The sequence below is a fragment of the Cupressus sempervirens genome, chromosome 6 (genome assembly GCF_028749045.1).
Source record: "Cupressus sempervirens isolate cs-2001-9-10 chromosome 6, ASM2874904v1, whole genome shotgun sequence".
NCBI classification, from domain to species: Eukaryota; Viridiplantae; Streptophyta; class Pinopsida; order Cupressales; family Cupressaceae; genus Cupressus; species Cupressus sempervirens.
Window position 1 is genome coordinate 318,672,680 of NC_143123.1, and position 24,050 is coordinate 318,696,729.

Here is a 24,050-nt window from a genome sequence, read left to right on the forward strand (position 1 = left end):
GGTGTAGCATATAATGGGGGAGGAATAAATAGATTGAAGTATCACCTAGCACATAGGCGTGATGCTAAAAAATGCAAAGATGTACCCCAAAATGTTATGCGAGACATGCCAACTCTTCTAGAGGAAAAAATGGAGAAAAAAGAATTGAAAAAGAAGCAACAAGAAGAAATGGCACAACTAGCCCAACAAGGATCTTCTAGTTTTCGCTCTTCATTATCCCCTACTCCACCTATGGAAGCCACTGCTTCTACGAGATTGACCATTGGGCCTTGCATTCCGAAGCAAAGATCAACACTTGATTCCATGCTTGTTCCACACACGGCTCCAAGTGCACAACCATTGCTTGAGAGCATGGGTTGGAACAAGGAGAAGCATGATTATGCAAAATTGGCACTTGGAGACTTCTTCATCTACAACAACATTTCATTCAATGCAGAAAGGCACTTATTTATTTAAATTTAAATTTATGTCTTCTCTTGCTTTCAGAGTTTCAACTTTCAACTTTCAAGAGACAATAATATGCTTATTTTGTTTATTTTAATTTGTATTTTGTTTTCAAATTTATTCATAATATACTAATTTGTTTAACTTTAAATTTTATTTTATTTGTTTTAGCTCCCCTTATTGGCAAATTGGAATCGATGTTGTTGTTGTTTGTGGTTCGAGGTTCAAAGCCCCTAGTACTCACGAACTAGGAGGCCCTATTTTGAACCAAAGGGTGGCTGATGTAGAAGGTGCAATCAAGGAGCAGCGTGAGGTGTGGAAGACGAAGGGTTGCACCATCATGACTAATGGTTGGACTGATAGGAGTAGGACACTCCTCAACTTTCTTGTCTCCTCATCAGATAATTGTACTTAGAGTCTTAGACATTAAAAATTTAGAAGTAGAACTTGTACTTAAGTGATTAAGTTTATAAATTATGAATTTATAAATTAGGATTCATCATTAATCATTATACTAATTTGTTTCTTTTTCTTCAGGTGCCATAGTTTTTTTGAAATCAATTGATGCCTCAAGAAAAACAAAGAATGTTGAATATCTTTGTGAGGCAATGGATGAAGTGATAAAAGACGTGGGTGAGGAGAATGTGGTGCAGATTGTTACAAATAATGCAGCAAACTATGTTGCTGTAGGAAAGCTTCTTATGGAGAGACACCCTCACATATTTTGGACCCCTTGTGCTACTCACTGCATTGACCTCATGTTAGAAGATCTTGGTAAACTCCCTTGGATAAAAACAATTATAGAGCAAGGAAGGAGTGTATGCAAATTCATATATAATCATACATGGGTCCTCAACCTCATAACAAAACACAATGAGCAAAAGGTGTTGTCTCGTCTAGGGGTCAATAGATTTGCAACCAATTTTCTCACATTGAAATCTTTGCTTGATTCAAAGGGAGGTTTGAGACGCATGTTTGCTAGTGAGGGGATTGCATCATCATATGCAAAGACCACTGCAGGGATTGATGTAGCTAATCACGTTTTTGATGAGGCTTCTTTTTGGACACCAATTGTTGATATTGTGACAGTAATTTTCCTTTTTGTCCTCATTCCAACTTAATTTTGTTTATGAAATTATGTTACAAATTATTGTTCATTCTTTAAAGAAAAAACTTAAAGCTAATTATTTCTCTTCCAACTTTCATAATGATTGCAATTTGTAAAACCATTTGTTGTTCTCCTACGAACTGTCGATGGAGAGAAGCCTTCAATGGGCTACATTTATGAGGGCATGGATAGGATGAAGGAGGACATTCGCTCTTCTTTTGTAGGGAATCAAGATAGGTATGGGCCTATATGGGATGTCATTGATGGACGTTGGCACAATCTACTTCACAGGCCTATACATGCAGCGGCCTACTTCCTTAATCCAGCATACCAATTCAGCCCACATTTCAAGGCTAATGATGAGGTGTGGAGTGGCTTCTACGATGTTGTAGAGAGAATGTCACCTGATTCAAAAGTTGGAACAATTGTAGCCCATGACATTGAGTTGTTTAAGAAAGCTCAAGGGGACTTATTTGCATGGGAGTTGTGCAAGAAAAATAAGACAAAATTGATGCCTGGTAAAAATCTTTGATTCTACATCCTAATCTCTAATTTATTACCATTTTCATTTGACAAATTCAAAGTTATTGATATGATTTAAAATTTTCTTGTTTCGAATGCATAGTGGGGAGATGTTTGGCACAAAGGTGCCAAATTTACAAAGGATCGTAATTCACATCTTGAGCCAGCCATCTAGTGCATCAGGATGCGAATGTAATTGGAGTCTATTTGAGCACATACACTCGAAGAAGCACAATAGGTTGGCAGTGAAAAAATTGAATAATCTTGTCTTTGTTCACTACAACCTTCACCTTCGCCATAGACAGGTTCTTGGCATCGATACATCATCGATTGTATTAGAGAATGTTGATCCTCATGAAGAGTGGAACACAGAGATGGTTGATCTTGTCTTTAGTGATGAAAATGTGGAGTGGGTAGATCAGGTGGATCGAGAGGCTGAGGCAATAGTGATGGCAGTCGAGGAGGCTAGAGCACAAGGAGACGGAGTGCAGGACCCTAAGGCTAGGAGTGATGGATCCAAGTTTGATGACGAGGATTATGTGGGTGAGGATGAGGATGAGGTTCAGGCTCAGCCTCAGACACAGGGAGAGAGGATGGCTCTACTATCTTCCATGACTTATCTTATGCGCACTCATAGGAGGAGATATACTACTATGAGCCTTAGTCTTCTCGTTGTTATTTTGGTATATGTTTTGAACTTTTGATACCATGGATTTCGTAATCCATGAATACTGTAGACATTTGAGTCTTTGACATTGGAGTGACACTATGTTTATTACTTTAAGTTTATACTTTATAGTTTATAACTTTATATTGTGCTATTCAGTTTTTTTCCTTCAGAAATTTGCTTTTATACTTATGTGATCTATGCAAAATTGTGTATGTGTATTAAGTAGCTTCTATTTATCTCAATTATTGTGTATTTGATGTTAATTGACTGAAAGATGCATGAAACAATCTTAAAATCCTTTAAAATCTTTGAATTTCATGGGTTTTTCAATTTTCCGAGTCCGGTCGCCGAGTCCAAGTCCAAGTCAAATTTTGACTTTCCGAGTCAAAGGCGAGTCCGAGTCTCGTAACTATGATTTTTAGCATCGACATTTTGGATCACACTAAATGATCCATCATTAGGATGCAAGAAGAGAGCCAAGGAAATAAAATTGTAGATTGTGAATCAAGCAAGGAATAAAAAGAGAAACAAAGAAGGTCAAGGACACATAATACGTAGAAGACAAAACCACAAGGTCAAAAGAAGCACAAATAAAATAACAATTAAAAATACAAAATGTTCTAAACATAAGAAATGACAATCAACCTCTCTCCCAAAACCCAATACCAAATATCATGCTAGGGATCGATGTTATTACCAATATTATGTAATATCCCTTTTTTCTCAAATAAAATTAAATAATAATAAATTATAATATAATTAAGAATTAAATATATTATTAAAATAATAATAAGAACATAATGTATATATTTGATCATAGATATTATAAATAAAATAATATATATACATAAATTGAAGATAATTAAATATAATTAGAGAATAATACATACATTAAAATATTAATTGAATGTACTATTATATGTAATATACCATTTATTTATTAATATTCAAAACAATATTTTATACAAATTAAATAACATTGAACAATATAGTTTTCATTATTTCTAAATATGCCACCATGGCATTCTTAATTGCTTCAGCTGAAACAGTTCATAATCTTTCCTTGAGGCATGCTGACTCCTACTAACGTGACTCCTATATGGGGCGCCACCTCCTCTCACTCACCACCATATATTTATCAATCGAAAAGAGCACTGAAGGATGGGGAGAGCAGAATTACATTATGGTCATTTCTTTGATATGCAGAATCAATACTTGACAGGAGATATCAGAAATTAATAAAAGAAAAAGTTAGACTACTCCAGTCGGGCAATACAACTACTGGATAATTAAATGAGGAGGAAATAATCTTCAACCATTGCATAAGATAGAACAATATATAAGCAGCTATTCAAATCAGAAAAGTAATGTTAAAGTGGTCACCAAATTAAGTGGTATCGTTGAAGGGAGTCAAGGATATAAATATACATCTATTCAGGTTTTGATATGGAGATACACGATCATCATGCATTCGTTATTGTTACAAAGCGATCATCCAAGTTTGAGGATAGCAACAAAGAGGGAAACAAATGTAAAATCCATATACACTATGATTATTAAGTCCTTGCCAAACTCACAGACATAACACTATAATATTGAATGAAGTATCAAAAATAAGGTAAGACATTAAGAGATCATAAAAAGGAGGAAAAATGAGAAATGCACAGGTCTGCAAACATGTCAATAGAGATATTAATATCAAGTAAAAGAAAGAGTGCAGGGATACGTACGCTATAATTGATGACCTTGGAAACCTTTTGAGAATACACGACATAAGCAGGCCACGAGTAAGATTACTGAGGCATAGAGAATGGGAGGGTTATCATAAAAATTAAGTTGCCAGTTTAGGTTCGGTTCCAAGTTCGAAGTTCGAGAACCGATTCACAAGTTCGACAAAATTTTGGAAAGGGGTTTGGGTTCATTAGTACAACATGTAAAAATTATAAATATAGATTTATATACATTTTTATGAAGTGTGAGTTAAAATTAGAATGTAGCATAGTAGCATAAACACATTTAAACAACAAAAACATTAAAACACCATATATGGTTAAACATGTAATCATAGTGATCATACCATCATATAGTAACATAGTTCAATCAACTTCAACATCAAAGATTCAAAACATTTAAAATATCAAGTTCAAGTATCATTGTTTCACGTTCATTGTTTAACTAATGGAATGAAAATCTATTAATATTCTAAGTTCTAAGTTCTTCAATCTTCATCTTCTTCTTCATATTCATCTTCTTCTTCTTTGGTATTCTCTGCACTAAAGCCAATGGGATCAGTGGTAGAATCAACTATGGTATTGACATCAAATTCATCAAAATCATAAACTGTAAGCCAAGCAGTGGAAGCATCCAAGTCCACAATCTCTAACACCTACATCCCACTTCTTTGTCTCCCCTTCTTTGTATTCTTGACTCTTGTGCGAAAGAAGGCGCAAGTTGTTATGCACAAATACCAGGTTCTTTGCTTTTTTTGATTGCAACCTATCGCGCTTCACCGAGTGGATGAAAGAATATGTAATGTTCCTCCTTGTAAGGACTTATAAGTATTATCCTGTAGGTTTAAATTAATCAGTCCAAGGTTTATTATTGTATTAAAAAGATTAATAAACAATTCTTTGCATATATTGTTCTTATTCCAAATTGCATTTGTACGTATAGCTAGGTCATCCGGAAATTGGACTTGGACCTCTATACCATACTTCAGTCCTTGCACATTGTGGTGGGGTCCCAAAGCTCGATAAACCTAAACTCCAAGACAGGGCTTTTTCCCTCCTCTTGCCTTAGGACTTGGCTCGACCCTCTTACCCACCTAGTACTTACTGAATGCAATTCTTGGGAAATCATTATTTAATCAACTTATTTTATTTATTCTTCCTCTTTTTCTTATGTTCATTATTGTTTTCTATAATAATATGATGACTTAATTTGAAACATTTTTGTGTCTTTCATAACTAAATCGTTTATTCTCATCATACAATCAATTTGTTCATTTGATATATATTTATATATATAAGTTTTTATTCAATCATCACAACATATGATTACTTTGTTCATATAATTGGGCTTGTTCCTTGCATATCAAATATATTTAACATTTAAATTGCCTTTTAATATTTATTTGCATTCTTATTGGAATATTGAAATTTAAGTTATTTATTTTTCCTCATATAATCCACCTATTTATTTAATATTTATATTTATATTGTTTATTCCAAACAAGTGATTTTCATTTATTCCGTATCAGACACATAGACTCCAAATGATATTAAATTGTCCAATTAATATTTAATGCATATGCATGCGGGCTAAATTAGGGTTTTCCGGAAATTAATGCTCATATATCATTGCGAATTTAGGGTTTTCTGGTGATTAAATGATACATTGGAATATCATTATATCATCCCTTTAATATCATAGCAATCGGTTGTTATCCTTTAATTAATGTAATAACGATTTTATGGCATAATACGTTATCCCTTTAATATCATATCAAACGGTTTTAATAATGTAATAATGATGTTATAGTGTTTTACTTACAAATTTTAGGGTTGGTGAATCAAACTTCTTTCATTTGTTGTGTGTTGCTTAGGCGTGAGTGACAGATGGAAATTTGCTCACAAACTCGTTGCGGCTGTACTCGACTTCTACGGACTATCCACTAGGATTCGCATTCAATCCCACTTTCCCTCTCCAAAAATGTCTACCTCCTCCCTTTTGTAACCTTCCACATTAAATATTATATCCAAATGGCGTGAAGCAATGCCCGGCTGTTTGTAACAGCCATTGCTTAATTTGAGTTTATTGTTTCATTGTATTAATAATTAGGTCAATGACAATATGTGTATATTAATATTATATGAATTTATAATCTATATCTGACTATTATTAATGATACGATTAATGATTTTAAACATATCTATTAACAATATAATTGATAATTATGTATTCATATATTTTGATTTACTATGCATTTATAACCATTATACAATTCATTTTAATGAGTATATTTAATTTACTATTAATAATTTGAATAGTATTGGTTTTACATTCATATATATCTTAATATCATCATTAATGATAGCTTATGACAAAATAGGTGCTCCAATTTCTTTCTAATGCAAAAGAACTAGCAACCTATAAAAACAACATAGAGCAAGCAATTAAAAAAAAATTAATTCAATCTTATAAAAAATTTAAAATCACTTTCTCGTCATGATTCTTTTGAAGATAAAGTGAGCTAACTTTTTAAAAATAAAACTTACTTGTGATATAACTTTGATTGCAAGGGGCTACAATGTTTGGAATTTTTGGCCATGGAGGTACCACCAACCATGAGCATCCTTCTTGAACTGATGATGAAGAGCATCATTACTTAGACCTCTAGCATTGACAAACTCTATGAACTCATCCATGATTACATCTCTCATATCATCATCAGGAAATATTCTTCTAAATGTTGCCTGGTGCCCATCAAGCACTTCCATATCTCTATATGGTGGCAACCTTCCTGGTAGATCACAATATCATGAGCTATAGTATTTGGGGGCCAAGGCATAAGCAAGCAAATGTAGTGGAGTGGTCATTTTGTTCCATCTTTCATTAATAATTTTTTGCACTTGTTTGAAAAAGGTCTCTTGCAAATCTTGCTCCTTCTCATTTATAACTTGCTTGATCTTCTCAATCATTGAGTCTATCCCATCATAGATCTCTCCAAGGTAAGGCCTATCCATGTCAGTGTAACTAAGCATGCCCATAATGGGCTTGGTGATCTCAAGGAGATATTCCACACATTCCCACCATGACTCAGCCAATAGCCTATCCTTTATTTTGTTTGCCTTTTCAATGTTCTTTTGCTTCCATACACCCTGATTGCGGCTGATTACCATTCCTTGAAGTGCATCTTCACTTGCACAAGTTGTCTTAAGACAATTATATATGATGCAAAATGAGTCTCAGCAACCTATGACATAAATTAGAGCAAAAAACAACTATTAGATACATATTTTAGAAAAGTATACACATTGCACAAATAAAATATGAAAAATCAGAAATTGTCAAATATTAATAATTAAATTACTAACTTGAGTTCAAGTTCACTTACCTTCAATAGCTCCAATTTTGAGTAGTTCCTGAAAGGAGATTGAGTCATGTGGTGGTTTGTGAAAAACATTTGTATGTCCTCAACCTCTTCATACATTGTTTTGATCCACTCAATTTGGTTCCCAATCTTTTGTAGCATAAGATTGAGTAAATGGACTGCACAAGGTGTCCAAAAGATATGTTGATATCGTGATTCAACCAACAAACTTGCTGCTCTACAATTCTTTGGGTTGTCCATTATGACTTGGACGACGTTTCTTGGACCCACTCGTTCAATGGCCCCAATTAGGCTATCAACAATAAATGAACCATCTTTTGTTTTGCACTCACAATCCACCGCTTTCAGAAACATTGCCCCTTTAGGGGACACCACAAGGACATTGATCAAGGGACAATTCCTGGAATCCTTCCAGCCATCTAAGAAAATTGTCACCCTTGTCTCAACCCATGAGTCCCTTATGGGCTTCAATTGATTTTCAATCTATTGAACCTCCTCATCCAACAAGGTGGTGCACACTTTCTCATACACAAGGCCACAATACCCTTTTGGAGCTTCATTGGCACCCTTCAACATGTCCTTCCAAAATGGAGAGCAAACAACATTAAAAGAGAACCCATTTGCATACAAGCATCTTCCCACCTTAATGTCAGCAATTTCCCAACCCTTACTTTGAAAAGCAATTTCTACTAGCCCCTTTCTATTATGTACAACGGGGACAGATTCAGTGTCAATGTCCGCTGCGGTACTAAAGAAGGGGTGGTCTTGTACTATAACATCTAGGGGGGGCTGCATTCCCTTTGCTCTTTTACTTTTATTGGCATTGCTACTGACTTTTGTTGCCCTACATCCTTCTCTCTCTTCTGCTGCCTCATGCTCTTCAATATATTTTAACATAATTTGATTTGGTATAGGGGCACCTTTTTTGCTAGGGCATTTCTTGACTCCTCTTCTAGTGTAACCACATAAATGACCTACTAGATGATAATAAGAACTATTTCTTTTTACACCACATCCCTGACATCTCTAACGAAATGCACCACCTCCTGGAAGGGGTTTTAAAATGTCTACATACTTCCATAGAGGAGAATCAAAGTTGGGTTCCATTCTTTGTTTGCTGTTGCCTATTGATGAAGAGGTAGATGACATTCCTTTCCCTATGGCAAGAAATTAGATACATGTTCATTATTTATATGCAAGAAAATGACAAATTTTGGAATAATGGAAAAGATTCAAAAGACAATATGAAGATTGATAAAGAAATAGAAAAATGAAAAAACTAAAACAAAAACAATAGAAAATGGAATAAGATCTTACCTTTACCAGCCATTGCAAGCTTGCAAATGTGTATGAATGATGCACAAACACTTGAAGAACACCAACAAATCAATATTCAAACTCCTCCTTGCACAACCGGATGCTTACTCAAAAACTTATGTGCTCTCTTTTAAGACAAAATAACCTGATTAGAAACATAAAATGACAATGAGAGGGCACAAAAGCCATTCATAACAACTTTTTGGTTTTATGGATGCCAAAAAACAATTAAAACTAGCTCATAATACACTTTTCCAGCTGTCTGCGGGGCCCAAATTGCTACGAGTTTGAACTAAGTTTGAAAATATGATGGTGGTTCACCTCAGCAGTGCAAAATCACACCCTAGTCGAACCAAGTTCTAATTGGTTCGAACTTTCTTGGGTGCGGAGGGGGGGGGCAGGTACCGTGCAACTTACCATAAAAAACTTTTGTGATACATATGGACACAATAAACAATTGATAAGAGTTATATTAATAAAAGTCGACCCCTAAGAAGTATGTGGATAAGACGACAAAGGTAGAGGATGATTAGAGAAGTATAGAAGGGAACGTAGAAAAAAAGACTTTCAGATCACTATAAAATGATAGTATCGAAGAGGAGTTACAAAACATGGAAATCGAAAAAGAGGTCACAGTCTATATAAAGGGAACACAGTTCATACATAAGAGATCATAGTTCATATAAAGGAGACCACGATTTACAATGAAGGTTGTAGTTATACGCATGTTATCGCAATATACATGATTGGAAAGGATAAAATATAAAGCAAGGTATATATAAAAGAATAAGAATCGGCATATTGAGATCCTTCATCAAAGAAAGGATTAGAAAGTACATTAACAATATTAATAATAGTCAACTCAGTAATTTCAATAGAATGATATTTATCATAAGGCAATAAACAAACAGTCCCATAGTTCACAACCAATGTCATCATCCCCCTCTCTCTATATATAGGGAAACCATCATCATTATTCAATTGTTTCAAGTTACAAGTACTTAAAGGAAGAAATTTCTTGGGAAATAAAAGATTTATTTTATACAAATAGAGTGGGGACATTACAATGGTATCAGAGCATGATCCTGCCATCCTACAAGTTCAATGATAAACATGAAATCATCAAATAAGAAAGGACTAAAGGAATATCTACCTGTTAGTCACGAGAGAAAGGGCATCATCATTGGGCATCAAACAACATAATAATGCTAAGAATTGGCAAGTCTTGATTCGAAAAAGAAGACACATGATTGCGGCGATACAAAGACTGAAAAATGAGAATATAAAGAACATATTGAGATCATCTAAGGATGATATGTGATAAAATGAGTTATTTCCATTTACAAAAATTTTAAGAGGGCATTCATAATGGATGTAGAGATGCCTAACAGTAATCCAGATACCCAAGAGATTTTGTAGAGGGCATTTGTGAATACCAATCACAGAGGACATTCATGGTGAATGTTGACCATAGAGGGCACTCTTAAATGTCGGCCACAAAAGGCATTCTTTATGAATGTTGGCCATAGAGGGCATCCTTGAATGTTGGCCACAAAGGACATCATGTGAATGTCAGCCATAGAGGGCATTCTTGGCAAATATCAACCATAGAGGGTGTTCTTAGTGAACACTGCCATGCTTGGTAGAGGGCGCTCTTAGTGAATGTCACCATTGTTGGCATAGGGTGTTCTTAGTGAGCATTGCCATTGTGGGCAGAGGACATTCTTAGTGAATGTCATTATGCATGGCAGAGGGTGTTCTTCAGTTGCGTCAACATTCTTAGCAAAGGGTGTTCTTAGTGAGCACCACCATTTAGGGCATTGGGCATTCTTTGTGAACGTCGCCACTTATGGCAGAGCGCATTCTTGAAGAATGTCACCATTCTTGGCATAGTGCACTCTTGTAGAATGTCACCATTATTGACAAAGAACACTTGGAGATTTTACGTCTCAGAGACCCATTCATAAGAGGCGACAAACACTTATCAGAGGAAAAGCACCATGACATATCAAGATAAGTTCCTCCTTTAAAATTATTCTTAGTAATTTAAATCTTATCTTATGATGTTTATATTTATATTCTTAACTATTTAATCCCAAATTGAAATTGTTGCTACAAGGCTATCGATCAAATCATAAGAGTAGAAAATTATATTGTGAGGACAAGCAATTTGAGGAAGGACTATAATATCCCTTTTTTCTCGAATAAAATTGAATAATAATAATAATTGATAATAAATTATAATATAATTAATAATTAAATATATTATTAAAATAATAATAATAAGAACAAAATGTATATATTTGATCATATATATTATGAATAAAATAATATGTATATAAATTGAAGATAATTAAATATAATTAGAGAGATAAACAATAATACATACATTAAAATATTAATTGAATGTACCATTCATATATAATAAACCATTTATTTTTTACTAATATTCAAAACAATATTTTATAGAAATTAATAACATTGAACTATATAGTTGTCACTATTTCTAAGTATGCCACCATGGCATCCTTAATTGCTTCAGCTGAAACAGTTCATAATCTTTCCTTGAGGCATGCCGACTCCTACTGACATGACTCCTATATGGAGTGCCACCTCTCAATCACCACTATATAATATCGATGGAAGAGCACTGAAGAATGGGGAGAGCATAGTATACGTTATGGTCATTTCTTTGATATGCAGAATCGATACTTCGACAGGAGATATCAGAAATTAATAAAAGAAAAAGTCAGACTACTCCAGTCGGACAAGACAACTACTGGATGATCAAATGAGGAGGCAATAATTTTCAACCATCGCATCAGATAGGACAATGTATAAGAGGCTATTTGAATCAGAAAAGTAATGTTGAAGTGGTCACCAAATTAAGTGGTATCGCTGAAGGGAGTCGAGGATATAAGTATACATCTATTCAGGTTTTCATATGGAGATATATGATCATCATGTATTTGTTATTGTTACAGAGAAATCATCCAAGTTTGAGGATAGCGAGAAAGAGGGAAACAAATATAAAATCCATATATACTACAATTATTAAGTCCCTGCCAGACTCAAAGACAACACTATAATATTGAATGAAGTGTCAAGAATAAGGTAAGACATTAAGAGATCATAGAAAGGAGGAAAAATAAGAAATTGTGGGTCTGCAAAAATGTCAACATAGATATTAATATCAAGTAAAGAAAAAGTGCAGGGATACGTACACTATAATTGATGACCTTGGAAACCCTCTGAGAATACATGACATAAGGAGGCCATGAGTAACATTACTGAGGCATAGAGAATGGGAGGATTATCATAAAAAGATACAGGAAACTTTAGCAATACATATGGACACAATGAACAATTGATAAGAGTGTTATTAATAAAAGTCAGCTCGTAATAAGTCTGTGGATAAGAAGACAACAGCAGAGGATGATTAGAGAAGTTTAGAAGGGAATGCAGAAAAAAAGAAGACCTTCAGATCACTATAAAATGATAGTATCAGAGAGGAGTTACAAAACTTGGAAATTGAAAAAGAGGTCACTGTCTATATCAAAGGAACACAGTTCATACATAAGAGATTATAGTTCATATAAAGGAGACCACAGTTTACAATGAAGGTTCAAGTTATATGCATATGATTGCAGTATACATAATTGGAGAGGATAACATATAAAGCAGGGTATATATAAAAGAATAAGAATCAAATTGCATATTGAGATCCTTCATCAGAGATAAGGAGTAGAAAGTAAATTAATGGTATTAAACTCAGTAATTTCAATAGAGTGATATGTATCTAAGGCAATAAACAGACAGCCCCAGAGTTCACAACAAAGGATATAAAGATCAGAATGTCATCATCCCCCTCTCTCTCTCTCTATAGGGAAACCATCATCATCATACAGTTCTATTAAATATTATTAACTTTGGAGTTGCAAGTACTTAAAGGAAGAAATTTCTTGCAAAATATAAGATTGTCTTGAATTCTATAGGACCAGAGTGGGGACATTACATATTACTGATTTTTCCGTTAAGAAAACTGATTGTGTGTTTGCATGCATACAAGGGAAGCGAGCACATTAATATTGATTAGAAAAACAAGAAAATAATTATCATATTTAATTTTTTAAATAAACTGACCCTTCAAATAGAGGTATATTTTGGGTAATGTAGTATCAGTCAATGAGAAAAAATTGTGTGATCTTCAAAGAACCTGTTTGTCAGTATCATCTTGCTGTCTAAGACATCTGAATAAAAGTAAAGCTTTTCATCTGATATGCCAATCAGATAAATTTTAAGTGATTCCTTAAATACTACATATACTTGGGAGCAATGTATGTACCTCAGATCTTGCTGACAAAATTGCTTCATACTGCTCTACAATTTCTGATGGGGTAATATGATCGAATTCAGCTCCCAGTATTGCTATTGGTGCTTTAGTAACTGATCAAAGGCATATTCCATCAATGAATTTTAGTTCAATTTATTTTATAATAAACCATAAATATGACACCTCCACCTAAGAAAGGTTAGAATCTCATGATTGAGTCGGACAAAATCACTTTTTTTTTTATAATTATTTTAAGCCACCATTGATATGAAAAAAAAACTGAAAATAAGATGATTTACCTTTGAAATCGTCCACAGGAACAAGAGATGGATGCAATAAAACTCCTGCTTTTATATAATCCCCCTTTGCTAGTTCCACAACCACCTTTGCTGCCAGGAAATTTCAAGATTTTGGTAACATATTATCTATATTCGACCATGATTTAACATAAAATGTGTTATCTTTCAAATATTCTAACTTCGTCTCCAAGTCATCTCCATTAAAAAAAGAAAGAAGAAAATTCTAACCTCCCCAGCAAAAACCACTTGCGCCAATTGCTGTTATACCTCTAGAGTTAAGAACACCTATAAGTTTCTTAGAGTCCTCAAAGCCTTCTGCCTAAAGATATGCAGAATAACAGTTAATGTTCCAAATTTACTTTCTTGGAATAAAATGATACAGGAGTTCCTAGAAGAAAAAATAAGGTATGTGAATCACAAACAACTAGAAGCAGAACCAAGTTGTAATGCTAGAACTAGACCTTGGCAAAGAAATAATCATATCTAGCATAAGATTAGATTTCTGAAATACAGGTAGTGGAGGATGACAGATTACAAAATATGCAAAAAATGTATTTTTTATAGAAAACAATTATTTTGGTAAAAATGAATGTCAGGAAACATCACCGGTCGATGCCTACTAAGCCACTCTGGCTGATTAGCAACGGGATCTCCAGTAGTGGCTCGTACATATGGATCTCCATGAAAATAGTCAGGGACCATAGCAAAATATCCACATGCTGCTACCTTGTCAGCAAGCTTTCTATATCACCAGAATTAAAAGCATGTTAGACAAGTTACAATGAAAAGATGATCATAGCCTTGCAGCCCTTATCATCATGATAGACGAATGTCAACAATATCTTTTACAATATGTCTATTATGCATAGTGCATCCTATAACATATGAATATTACAGCTTATGAAAAGAACAATATGCTAGACTAAACACAATGGTCAAAACATGTAGCAAACCAGATACCTAATATTTCCTTATACAATAAATTCAAGACATAAAATTAAGTAGCACATAATGTGTTATTAATAAGGATTAGTTTCACTCTCACTTCACTTCAACTATTTCACCCGTGCTATAGAACCTAAATGTTGTTGAAATCAATTATTCAATTGTATGTTGTCATTGATGTTACACAAATGTCACACTCTATTGCTAGTAGTAACCGAGCTCAGAAGACTCCAGTAGCAGCCGAGAAGTATTCAAAAGGTACCAAGTTTAGAGATCCAGTGTAAACCGAGTTAGGTCGGTCAATGAAGGATTCTAGTGTAAACCGAGTCAGGTCGGTTACCAAAGGAACTCAATGTTAACCAAGTGACTCAATTTCAGTGTCAGCCGAGTGACAGCAGAATAATTTTGTTTATTATTTGGTTTATGCAAGCCAACCTAGTGGATGTTAATTGTTTGTTTGAAAAGGGTATTCAAGCCAACTTGATATTGGGTTTCATATATATGAAAGGTCAAGTTGTAGATTGAAATATGGAAGTATGAGGAAGAGAATAAGCTGCGAATAAAGAAGGATATTTGATTAAGGGCAGAACACCCAATGAGCTGCAAAGAATATTTTGATTTGGAAGGATCCGGAGGATAAACGAGAATAGTGATATGAATCTACAAATTAGTTGCTTCATCAATTAGGTCAATCATTGTTACTCTCTAACAATTGTAGCCGTAAAGAAATCTCTTAACAAAGTTGACTTAACAATCATTTTTGTAAATCCTCTAACAAGGTGGCATTTCTAGATTGAAGTGTCTTAATACCTCTAACAATGTCACTCCTAACGGGGTGATTCAAATCCTTTAACAGGGTCACACCTAATAGTGTGTTTTGTAACCTTTAATAGGGTTGGCTCCTAACAGGGCTCACTTCAAAAGAGTGAAAAGTTGTAACTAGTTGCATTGGTGGTTTTCCCAAATTGGGTTTCCACGTTAAATCTCGGTGTCTCATGCGTTCATGTTATTTGCTTATTGTTTTATGTTTCTACAACTCAGTTACTAAATGTTATTACACATTGTCATGTCCCCAATTTCTGCCCTTCCTTAGTGACAACATTTCTAGCAGGGTTGGTCTATTATCTGGTTCCCATAGGCCAGCAGAGCATAGAGGGAACCAACCCAAGGACTTTGAGAGTCATGCATGAGCTTCCCAAGTAATTTGGAGCAGTAGACAACAATTTCCTACAATTTAGGAGGGATTCCTAATTTGTAGGGATTGACTAGGAGTGGTCTAGGAGGCATTTGGAGACCTCGGCGAACATTTTGGAGACTTAGAGTGCATCTCCTATTTTTTAGGAGGCATTCCTATTTTTTAGGAGGCATTCCTATTTTTTAGGAGGAACTCCCAATTCAATGACAGTTCTCTCAGAGGTGCACACAGCAGGGGAGTCATTGGGACTCAATTTTGGTTGATTTAGGAGCATCCCTAGATTTTAGGGATGGACTACCAGTTGACACATCTTGTCCAGCATCAATCACAAATAGGTAACAAGGTCGGATTCATGTTTGATTGGTCATTTTGGGCCTTTTGGGACCATTTGGGAAATATTTTAATATATTTAAATATTTCCTAAGTTGGTGATTAAATAAATTAAAATAAGGTTAATAATATAACCATTTTGGAGTAATAAGGGGATTTTGGCTTTAGTTGATCAGGTACACCTATGTGTTATAGCTCGTTGGAAAGGTCTCAAATTATTAAACATGATTTTTACTATTTGTAGACTTTTTGGTGCCTTCAGCTATGGAATTTTAATAAAGTAACGTTTTTCCTATAGCATGGACGACTTTAATTGGAAAAATGTTATTTTATTATATTTTATTTAAAGGGCAAAGTGTAATTTCCCTTTAGGGTTCGATTTCCAGTTAGAAGGGGATATAAGGAGATGTAGACCTAATTTCTTATTATCTTTTGCATATTGAAAAACTTGTTTTTGTGAATTGGCTCTGAGAGAGCAATTCTTCATCTGGGACGCAAACCCCAGGTTCTGGATTGGCTGGGACGTAGCCCTCAGCAGTTATTGGCATTGGATTCTTCAGACAGTGTGCGTTGCTATCAGGGATAGGGTACACCATTCTTTATTGTGGATTCAGGTTGCAGATTTATGGTTTCAACGTTGCAGATTGATTCTTTCAGCTGGGACGTGATTCCTTGCAGTCTTAGGGCCGCCATTTGCAGCAGTTTTGCATCATTGTTGGATGTAAGCTCCTTGGAATTGCATTGGATTTATTATTTGGCTTTATAAATCAAAAATCTGCCTGGTACGATTTATAGCAATTCTGATTTGGCTCTATGCTCTTATTTATTTTCAGTCTCCTCTCATGTTTATTGTTCATTATTCATTACTATTGTGAAAACTATCAAAAAACACAAAACAAAAACAAAACCTTCTGCAACTTCTGTCTATTCTCAAAGACCATCAAAGAAATCACAGAAAAATATAGTTTATTAATTTAAAAACTACAGCAGATCAGCAAGGGCATCCACCAGGGATCTTTCACACATTAATATCTCAAGATTGCTTTATTAACCGAGCTACAGTGTTTTAACCAAGTTGTTCAAGGATTTGGATTTGTAAGAAGTTTGTATTGACATTTAAGAGACTTGGAATTATTTTTGTAGTAATTGATTCACCCCTCCCCTCTCAGTTACTCCTCTTATATTCTAACAATTGGTATTAGAGTTGTTGGTGCTAAGAGGAAAGATTTCAAAGACCTAAGCTAAAGATCAAAGATGTCTTATAGAAGAGAGATCCCCAAGCTTAACAGAGATAACTTTTCAACATGACAAGAACTCATGAAACTACATTTGGGAACCATTGGAGATATAGGTCTCTTAAAGAATCAATATGTGACACCTCCAAAGCCTTTAACTGTGAATCAAATGGTGGACATGAAGAATCACAACAGAATGATGATTGATATTGCTTCCTCTCTCAATTATTCAGAGTTTGATGAAGTCAAAGATTGTCCTGTTGCCTTTGACATGTGGAGCAAACTAGCAAAAACTATGGAGGAGATGATAATGTGAAAAGAGCCAAATCAGAAAGTCTAGGAGGCCTGATCAAATGGAAATGAGAGAAGATGAAAACATTGTTAAATACAATAAAAGAATCAAAGCAAGTGTGAGCACAATCAGAGCTATAGGAGGAAAAATAGATGATGTTACAGTAGTCGGCAAAGTATTAAGAACTCTTCTTCCTATTTATGCAATTAGAGTTTCAGCTATTCAAGAGATGACATGTGATCCCAAAAATGATGTAACTTTGGATGCACTAGTGGGAAGATTATCAGCTTTTGAGTTGGATAACTTTGATAACTATCTTCCTAGCTCTTGCAATAGAGAATCGGCATTTAAAGCCAAACTAACTCTTGGTAAAAAGGAAGGAAACTCAAAAGGAAAACAAACTGATAGTGAAGAAGATGAAGATTCAGATAATAACCTTGAAGCTATTTAAGCCCTACTTGCAAGAAGGTTACCAAAAGGCAAAGGTAAATATAAAGGCAAAATTCCATTAATTTGTTTCTCTTGTGAAGAAGTTGGTCACATTGCTGCAAGGTGCCCAAATAAGGAAAACAAAGATGACAGAAAATTCAACATGTTCAAAGGAAAGAAAGATTTGAAGAACTACAATGACTACAAAAACAAAGGTAAGAAATCTTGTTATATTGCTAAAGATTCTAACAATGATGACGAAGATGAAATGGTATATATTGTTATTAAAGATGAATTAGATGATGAGGATAATGAAAAGATGGCAATTATTTCTCATGTTATCAAGAATGACACATGGATAATAAATAGTGGTTGTTCTCATCACATGACTAGTGACAAAACTAAGTTTGAACACTTGGAACATTATGATGGTGGAAGTGTTAGATTTGGAAACAATGAACCATGCTATGTGAAAGGAAATGGATGCATTGCACTAACTAATGGACTCGAATGTGACAATGCCTACTGAGTTGAAGGTCTAAGACACAATCTTCTAAGTGTGGCACAGCTAAACAAAATTGGATACAAGGTAAAATTCATGAATGGAAAAGCTAAATTGCTGGATGGTAAAGGAAACCTAGTTGGGACTAGCAATCAGACTATAGGTAATTTATTCTATCTAGATCTTACAGGCAGTTCATGCTTTTTGGCACAAGTAGAAGAAAGTTGGCTATGGCATAAAAGAATGTGTCATGTAAACTTTAATAATCCGGTTAACATAAGTAAAAACAGAAGAGTATAAGGTATTCCAAATCTGAAGAAACCTGAATTAGCCATATGCAAACAATGTCAAACCGGAAAAATTGGCAAGACTATCTTCAAAAGTAAAAATTACAATACAGAAGAAGTCTTGGAACTAGTTCATACAGATCTTTGTGGACCAATATGTACAGAGAGCTACACTGGAGACAAATTTTTCATTTTGTTCGTTGACGATTATGCTAGGATGATGACAGTAATGTACTTAAAAGAAAAATCTGAAGCTTTTCAAAAGTTACACAATTTGTGTTAATGAAATGAAGGAAAAGGTACACAATATTGTTCCAGGTATCGGGAATTTTTAGGGAAATCTTCAGCAGAAATATAGCAGCGATGCACGCAACATACAAAAAATGCAAATATATTCAAGATTCCATCGAGGGCACAATAACTTAGAATCAGTCAAATATGGGAGCAACTGATTTAGAATATTTCGATGAATTATATGTTATCCACCAATCACCATAATCATCGATTCCACATGAGTACAAAGTGATGCTGTGAGTTTAATCAAACCTGAATATGCCAAGGGAAATATTATTATAAATTTGAAACTATGGTGATTTAAGTAATTCAAGTAATTCAAGGCCTTCCGACTATGTTAAGAAAGAAGTTATAAAAGATGCAATTATTTAAGGAGAAAAGTTGTTTAGTTTTAAAGAAATATTATTTATTTTTAGAGAGATATGACTCTTCAACGTGAAAAGTCATAACTTCAAATGAAGAAAGATATAAACATGTGAAAAGCTAGAGAAGAAAATATATATATATATTCGAACGTTCACACATTCTCAAGAAGAAATATTTATATTATTTTGTATGAAGGGATAAGGAGCTCAATATGACTTTGTAATATAAATTTCATTATTTTATTTTTATAATAAAATAAAATGTTCTTTGTTTATTATTGAAGGCATGGAGATTTAAACTGCAGATGAATCGTCCTTTGTAATTATTTTTTGGAATCCTGTATATAATTTAAATGTCGGAGAAGTGGACAATGTCATTTAGCTTTTAAATTTGATCAACGTAGCTATTGTGAAATATTTAATTGTTTCCGTATCTATGTCTAGTTTGTTTCCCAACCAGAGGAGTTAAAATTCAATCTGGACTAATTTAAGATTGTGTAATATTTGGTCTGTCGCTTCTTGATTATTTAATTGTTGGTAGTAAAAGTGTACAAAACATTATAAAGTTGTACGTGATAATTCATTGAAGTTGACTCTATTGCTCGGATGAGCAAAGGCACTGGTCTTCTTATTATTGAAGTCAGAAAATCTATATATTCCTTCTATATGCATCAGATCTATTATTAACAAACCTTATACAAAACATTCAATTATTCAAGTACTTAGCATCCAGTTTCAATTTCATCGAGTTCGAGGACCTTGCCAGCCAAAGAACTCCAAAGCTTAAATTTGCTATAGAAAAGCTCTGAACCAAGTGATCAAGTTCAAGGAGAAGGTCTACCCTCCTAGGTGTAGCGAAGCTTGAAGTGCAAGGGAATCAAGGCAATTCTCGTTCGTTGGCTAGAACAGATTATGGAATCCTATTAGAGAAGTGGCAGGCTCTTGGATTTCCAATCTGTGGTTTTCGGAACCAACAGGTACAAGCAAATGTGATTGGGTAACAATAGATAGCATCACCCTAGCAGTCAACACCACCGAAGTCAACTAAGTCTGCAGTGCAACCCGAGTTGCAACCAGAGCAAAAACAAGTGCAACCTGAGTTGCAACCAACAGCAGAGGAACCCGAGTCACAATCAAAGGAAATCAAATCGCAAACAGTGGAACCTGAGCAGATTTCATAATTTCACAGAACCTTTGAGCATGGTAAACCAAGTGAAACAAGTCCAGACTCTAGAAGAAAGGAACCTGTACTTGCTAGATATGTCAGAAGGCATCATGCACCCGAACAAATAATTGTAAATCAGATAGAAGTCATAATGACAAGGAACAAACTAAAAGGTACATGTTTGTTTATTGAATTTAAACCTAGAACTGTTAAAGATGCATTGAATAATGAAAGTTAAATAGAGGCAATGAATGAAGAAATTGAGCAAATTGAAAGGAACAAAACCTAGACTCTTGTTCCTAGACCCAAGGACAAAAATGTAATTGGTACAAAATGGGTTTTTAGAAACAAATTGAATAAAAATTGTTAAGTATCAAGGAATAAGGCAAGACTAGTGTGTAAAGGATATGCTCAAGAAGAAGGTATAGACTATGGAGAAACATTTGCTCTTGTTGCTAGACTTGAAGGAGTTAAAACACTTCTTGCATATGTTGCATTTGAAGGATTCAAAGTGCATCAAATGGATGTAAAATCAACTTTCTTGAATGGAATTCTGGAAGAGGAAGTCTACATTGATCAGCATGAAGGTTTCATTGATCCAAATAAAAGAGACATGGTCTACAAATTACATAAAGCTTTATATGATTTGAAACAAGTTCCCAGAGCATGATATGAAAGGCTACATGGATATCTGGTAAAGATTGGTTTTCAAAGAACAAATGATAATAGTAGTCTACATATTAAAGGACTACAGAATAAGATATTGTTAACAAAAATATTTGTGGATGATATATTATTCACAGGCCATGATGACTTATGCAAAATCATTCTTTGAAGAAATGAGGAAAGAATTTGAAATGTCAATGTTTGGAGAGATAAAATTCTTTGTTAGTTTACAAGTTCATCAAATGAAGGATGGCATCTTCATTACTCAGTCAAAGTACATCAAAGAGATATTGAAGACTTTTGGAATGGAAGATTCCAAACCAATTGGAACACCTATGTTTTTTGGACACAAACTATCCAAGAATGATGATTCAAAGGAGGTAAATCAGACAACCTACATATCCATGATTAGGAAACATCAGTATATGGTTCACACAAGGCCTGACATTGCATTAGCAGTTGGTATAGCTATAAGGTTTTTTGCAAATCCAAGAGAAAATCATATGATGGCAGTCAAAAAAATCATGAGATATCTAAAAGGCACACAAGACTATGGTCTATGGTACAAGAAAGGAGGAAACTTTGACTTGAAATCCTTTACTGATGTTGATTGGGTTGGAAGCATTGATGATAGGAAAAGAGGTTAGTATCACGGACAAACAAAAAGCAGAATTGCATCTCTCTCTATAGCAAAGGAAAAATATGTTGTTGCAACAGTTAATTGTTCCAACATAATTTGGTTCAAGCAACTGTTGTTAGGAATGAAGGAAGAAACCAAGGATCTAGTGGTTATCTATTGTGATAACACAAGTGCAATTAACATATCCAAGAATCCAATGATGCACACCAAAACAAAACACATTGCAATCAAGTATCATTTTCTGAGAGAATTAGTTCAAGGTAAAGAGGTTAGATTGGAATATGTGAACACAAAGGAGCAGGTTGCTGACATATTCACCAAGCCATTACCTAAGGATGCATTTTTTGTATCTAAGAGGTAAGTTAGGGATCATTTACCTATCTGATGCTCACTAGAGTATAGATTAGTGATGCATCAACCAAACTATATTGAAGATCTATCTAGTTGATGCAAGAAATTCAGAGCTTATTGCATATGAAACAGTACATCATGTACATTGCAAATTCATTTTATGAAGTCTTTGGCATTTGATGTCAAAGAGAGAGAGATTGTAACATGCTCATATCAAAAGAATTAAGGAAGAGATTGATTGTTTTCTGAATCAAAGGAAGTTATCTGTAAGAGGGAGATTTTGATCAGATAGAGTCTAATGTCAAAGGGAGAATCTCAGGAGGATTTTTCATGGATGAAGAATCAGAATGAAACTAAGGATATTATAAAATTCTATAAATCATTCTATTGCTCTAAGTTTTCTTTGCTTCTGACATGTTGCGTTGCCATCAATGCCAAAGAGGGGGATTGTTGAAATAAATTATTCAATTATATGTTGTCATTTATGTTACACAAATGTCACACTCTATTGCTAGTAGTAACCAAGCTCAGAAGACTCCAATAAACGCCAAGCAAGATTCAGAAGGTACCAAGTTCAGAGTTCTAATGTAAACCGAGTTAGGTCGGTCATTGAAGGATTCCACTATAAACCGAGTCACGCCGGTTACCAAAGGAACTCAGTGTTAAACAAGTGACTCAGTTTCAATGTCAGCCGAGTGACAGCATAATAATTTTGTTTATTATTTGGTTTATGCAAGCCGACTTAGTGGATATTAATTGTTTGTGTGACGAGGGTATTCAAACTGACTTAACATTGGGTTTCATATATATGAAAAGTCAAGTTGTGGATTGAATTATGGAAGTATGAGGAAGAGAATAAGATACGAATAAAGAAGGATATCTGATTAAGAGTTATACATCCAAGGAGTTGCAAAGAATATTCTAATCAAAAAGGATCCAAAGGATAAGCCAGAACAATGATCTGAATCTACAAATCAGTTGCTTCATCAATCATTGTTACTCTCTAACAATTGTCGCAGTGAAGAAATTTCTTAACAGAGTTGACTTAACAGTCATTTTTGTAAATCCTCTAACAAGGCATTTCTAGATTGAAGTGTCTTAAGGCCACTTCTAACAGAGTGATTCAAGTCGTTTAATAAGGTCACACCTAACAGTGTGTTTTGTAACCTTTAACAGGGTTGGCTCCTAACAGGGCTCACTTTAAAAGAGTGAAAAGTTGTAACTAGTTGCATTGGTGGTTTTCTCAGATTGGGTTTCCACATTATATCTTGGTGTCTCATGTGATCATGTTATTTTCTTATTGCTTTATGTTTCTACAACTAGGTTACTAAAAGTTATTACATATTAATATCTCAAGATTGCTTTGTTAACCGTGCTATAATGTTCTAACCAAGCTATAGAAGGATTTAGATATGTAAGAAGTTTGTATTGACATCTAAGGGACTTGGAATTATTTTTGTGGTAACTGATTCACCCCTCCCCTCTCAGTTACTCCTCTTATATTTCCAACATCATTAACTTCTTCTAAAACAACATCATAAGAACTAA

The 24,050-nt window shown here is 34.3% G+C and overlaps 1 protein-coding gene across 2 annotated transcripts in view; it reads right to left on the reverse strand.

Annotated features, from left to right (window-relative positions):
• Positions 1 to 24,050, reverse strand: part of LOC149552466 (endo-1,3;1,4-beta-D-glucanase-like) — a 207,553-nt gene that overhangs the window by 71,469 nt on the left and 112,034 nt on the right. For both annotated transcript variants that reach the window (XM_089788041.1, XM_089788040.1), the window contains exons 3-6: positions 14,413 to 14,548; positions 14,035 to 14,125; positions 13,807 to 13,896; positions 13,520 to 13,620 (exon numbers count right to left, since the gene is read on the reverse strand). In XM_089788041.1, coding sequence (XP_089644167.1) covers positions 13,520 to 13,620; positions 13,807 to 13,896; positions 14,035 to 14,125; positions 14,413 to 14,548 — 418 coding nt within the window. The remainder of the gene's footprint in view (positions 1 to 13,519; positions 13,621 to 13,806; positions 13,897 to 14,034; positions 14,126 to 14,412; positions 14,549 to 24,050) is intronic.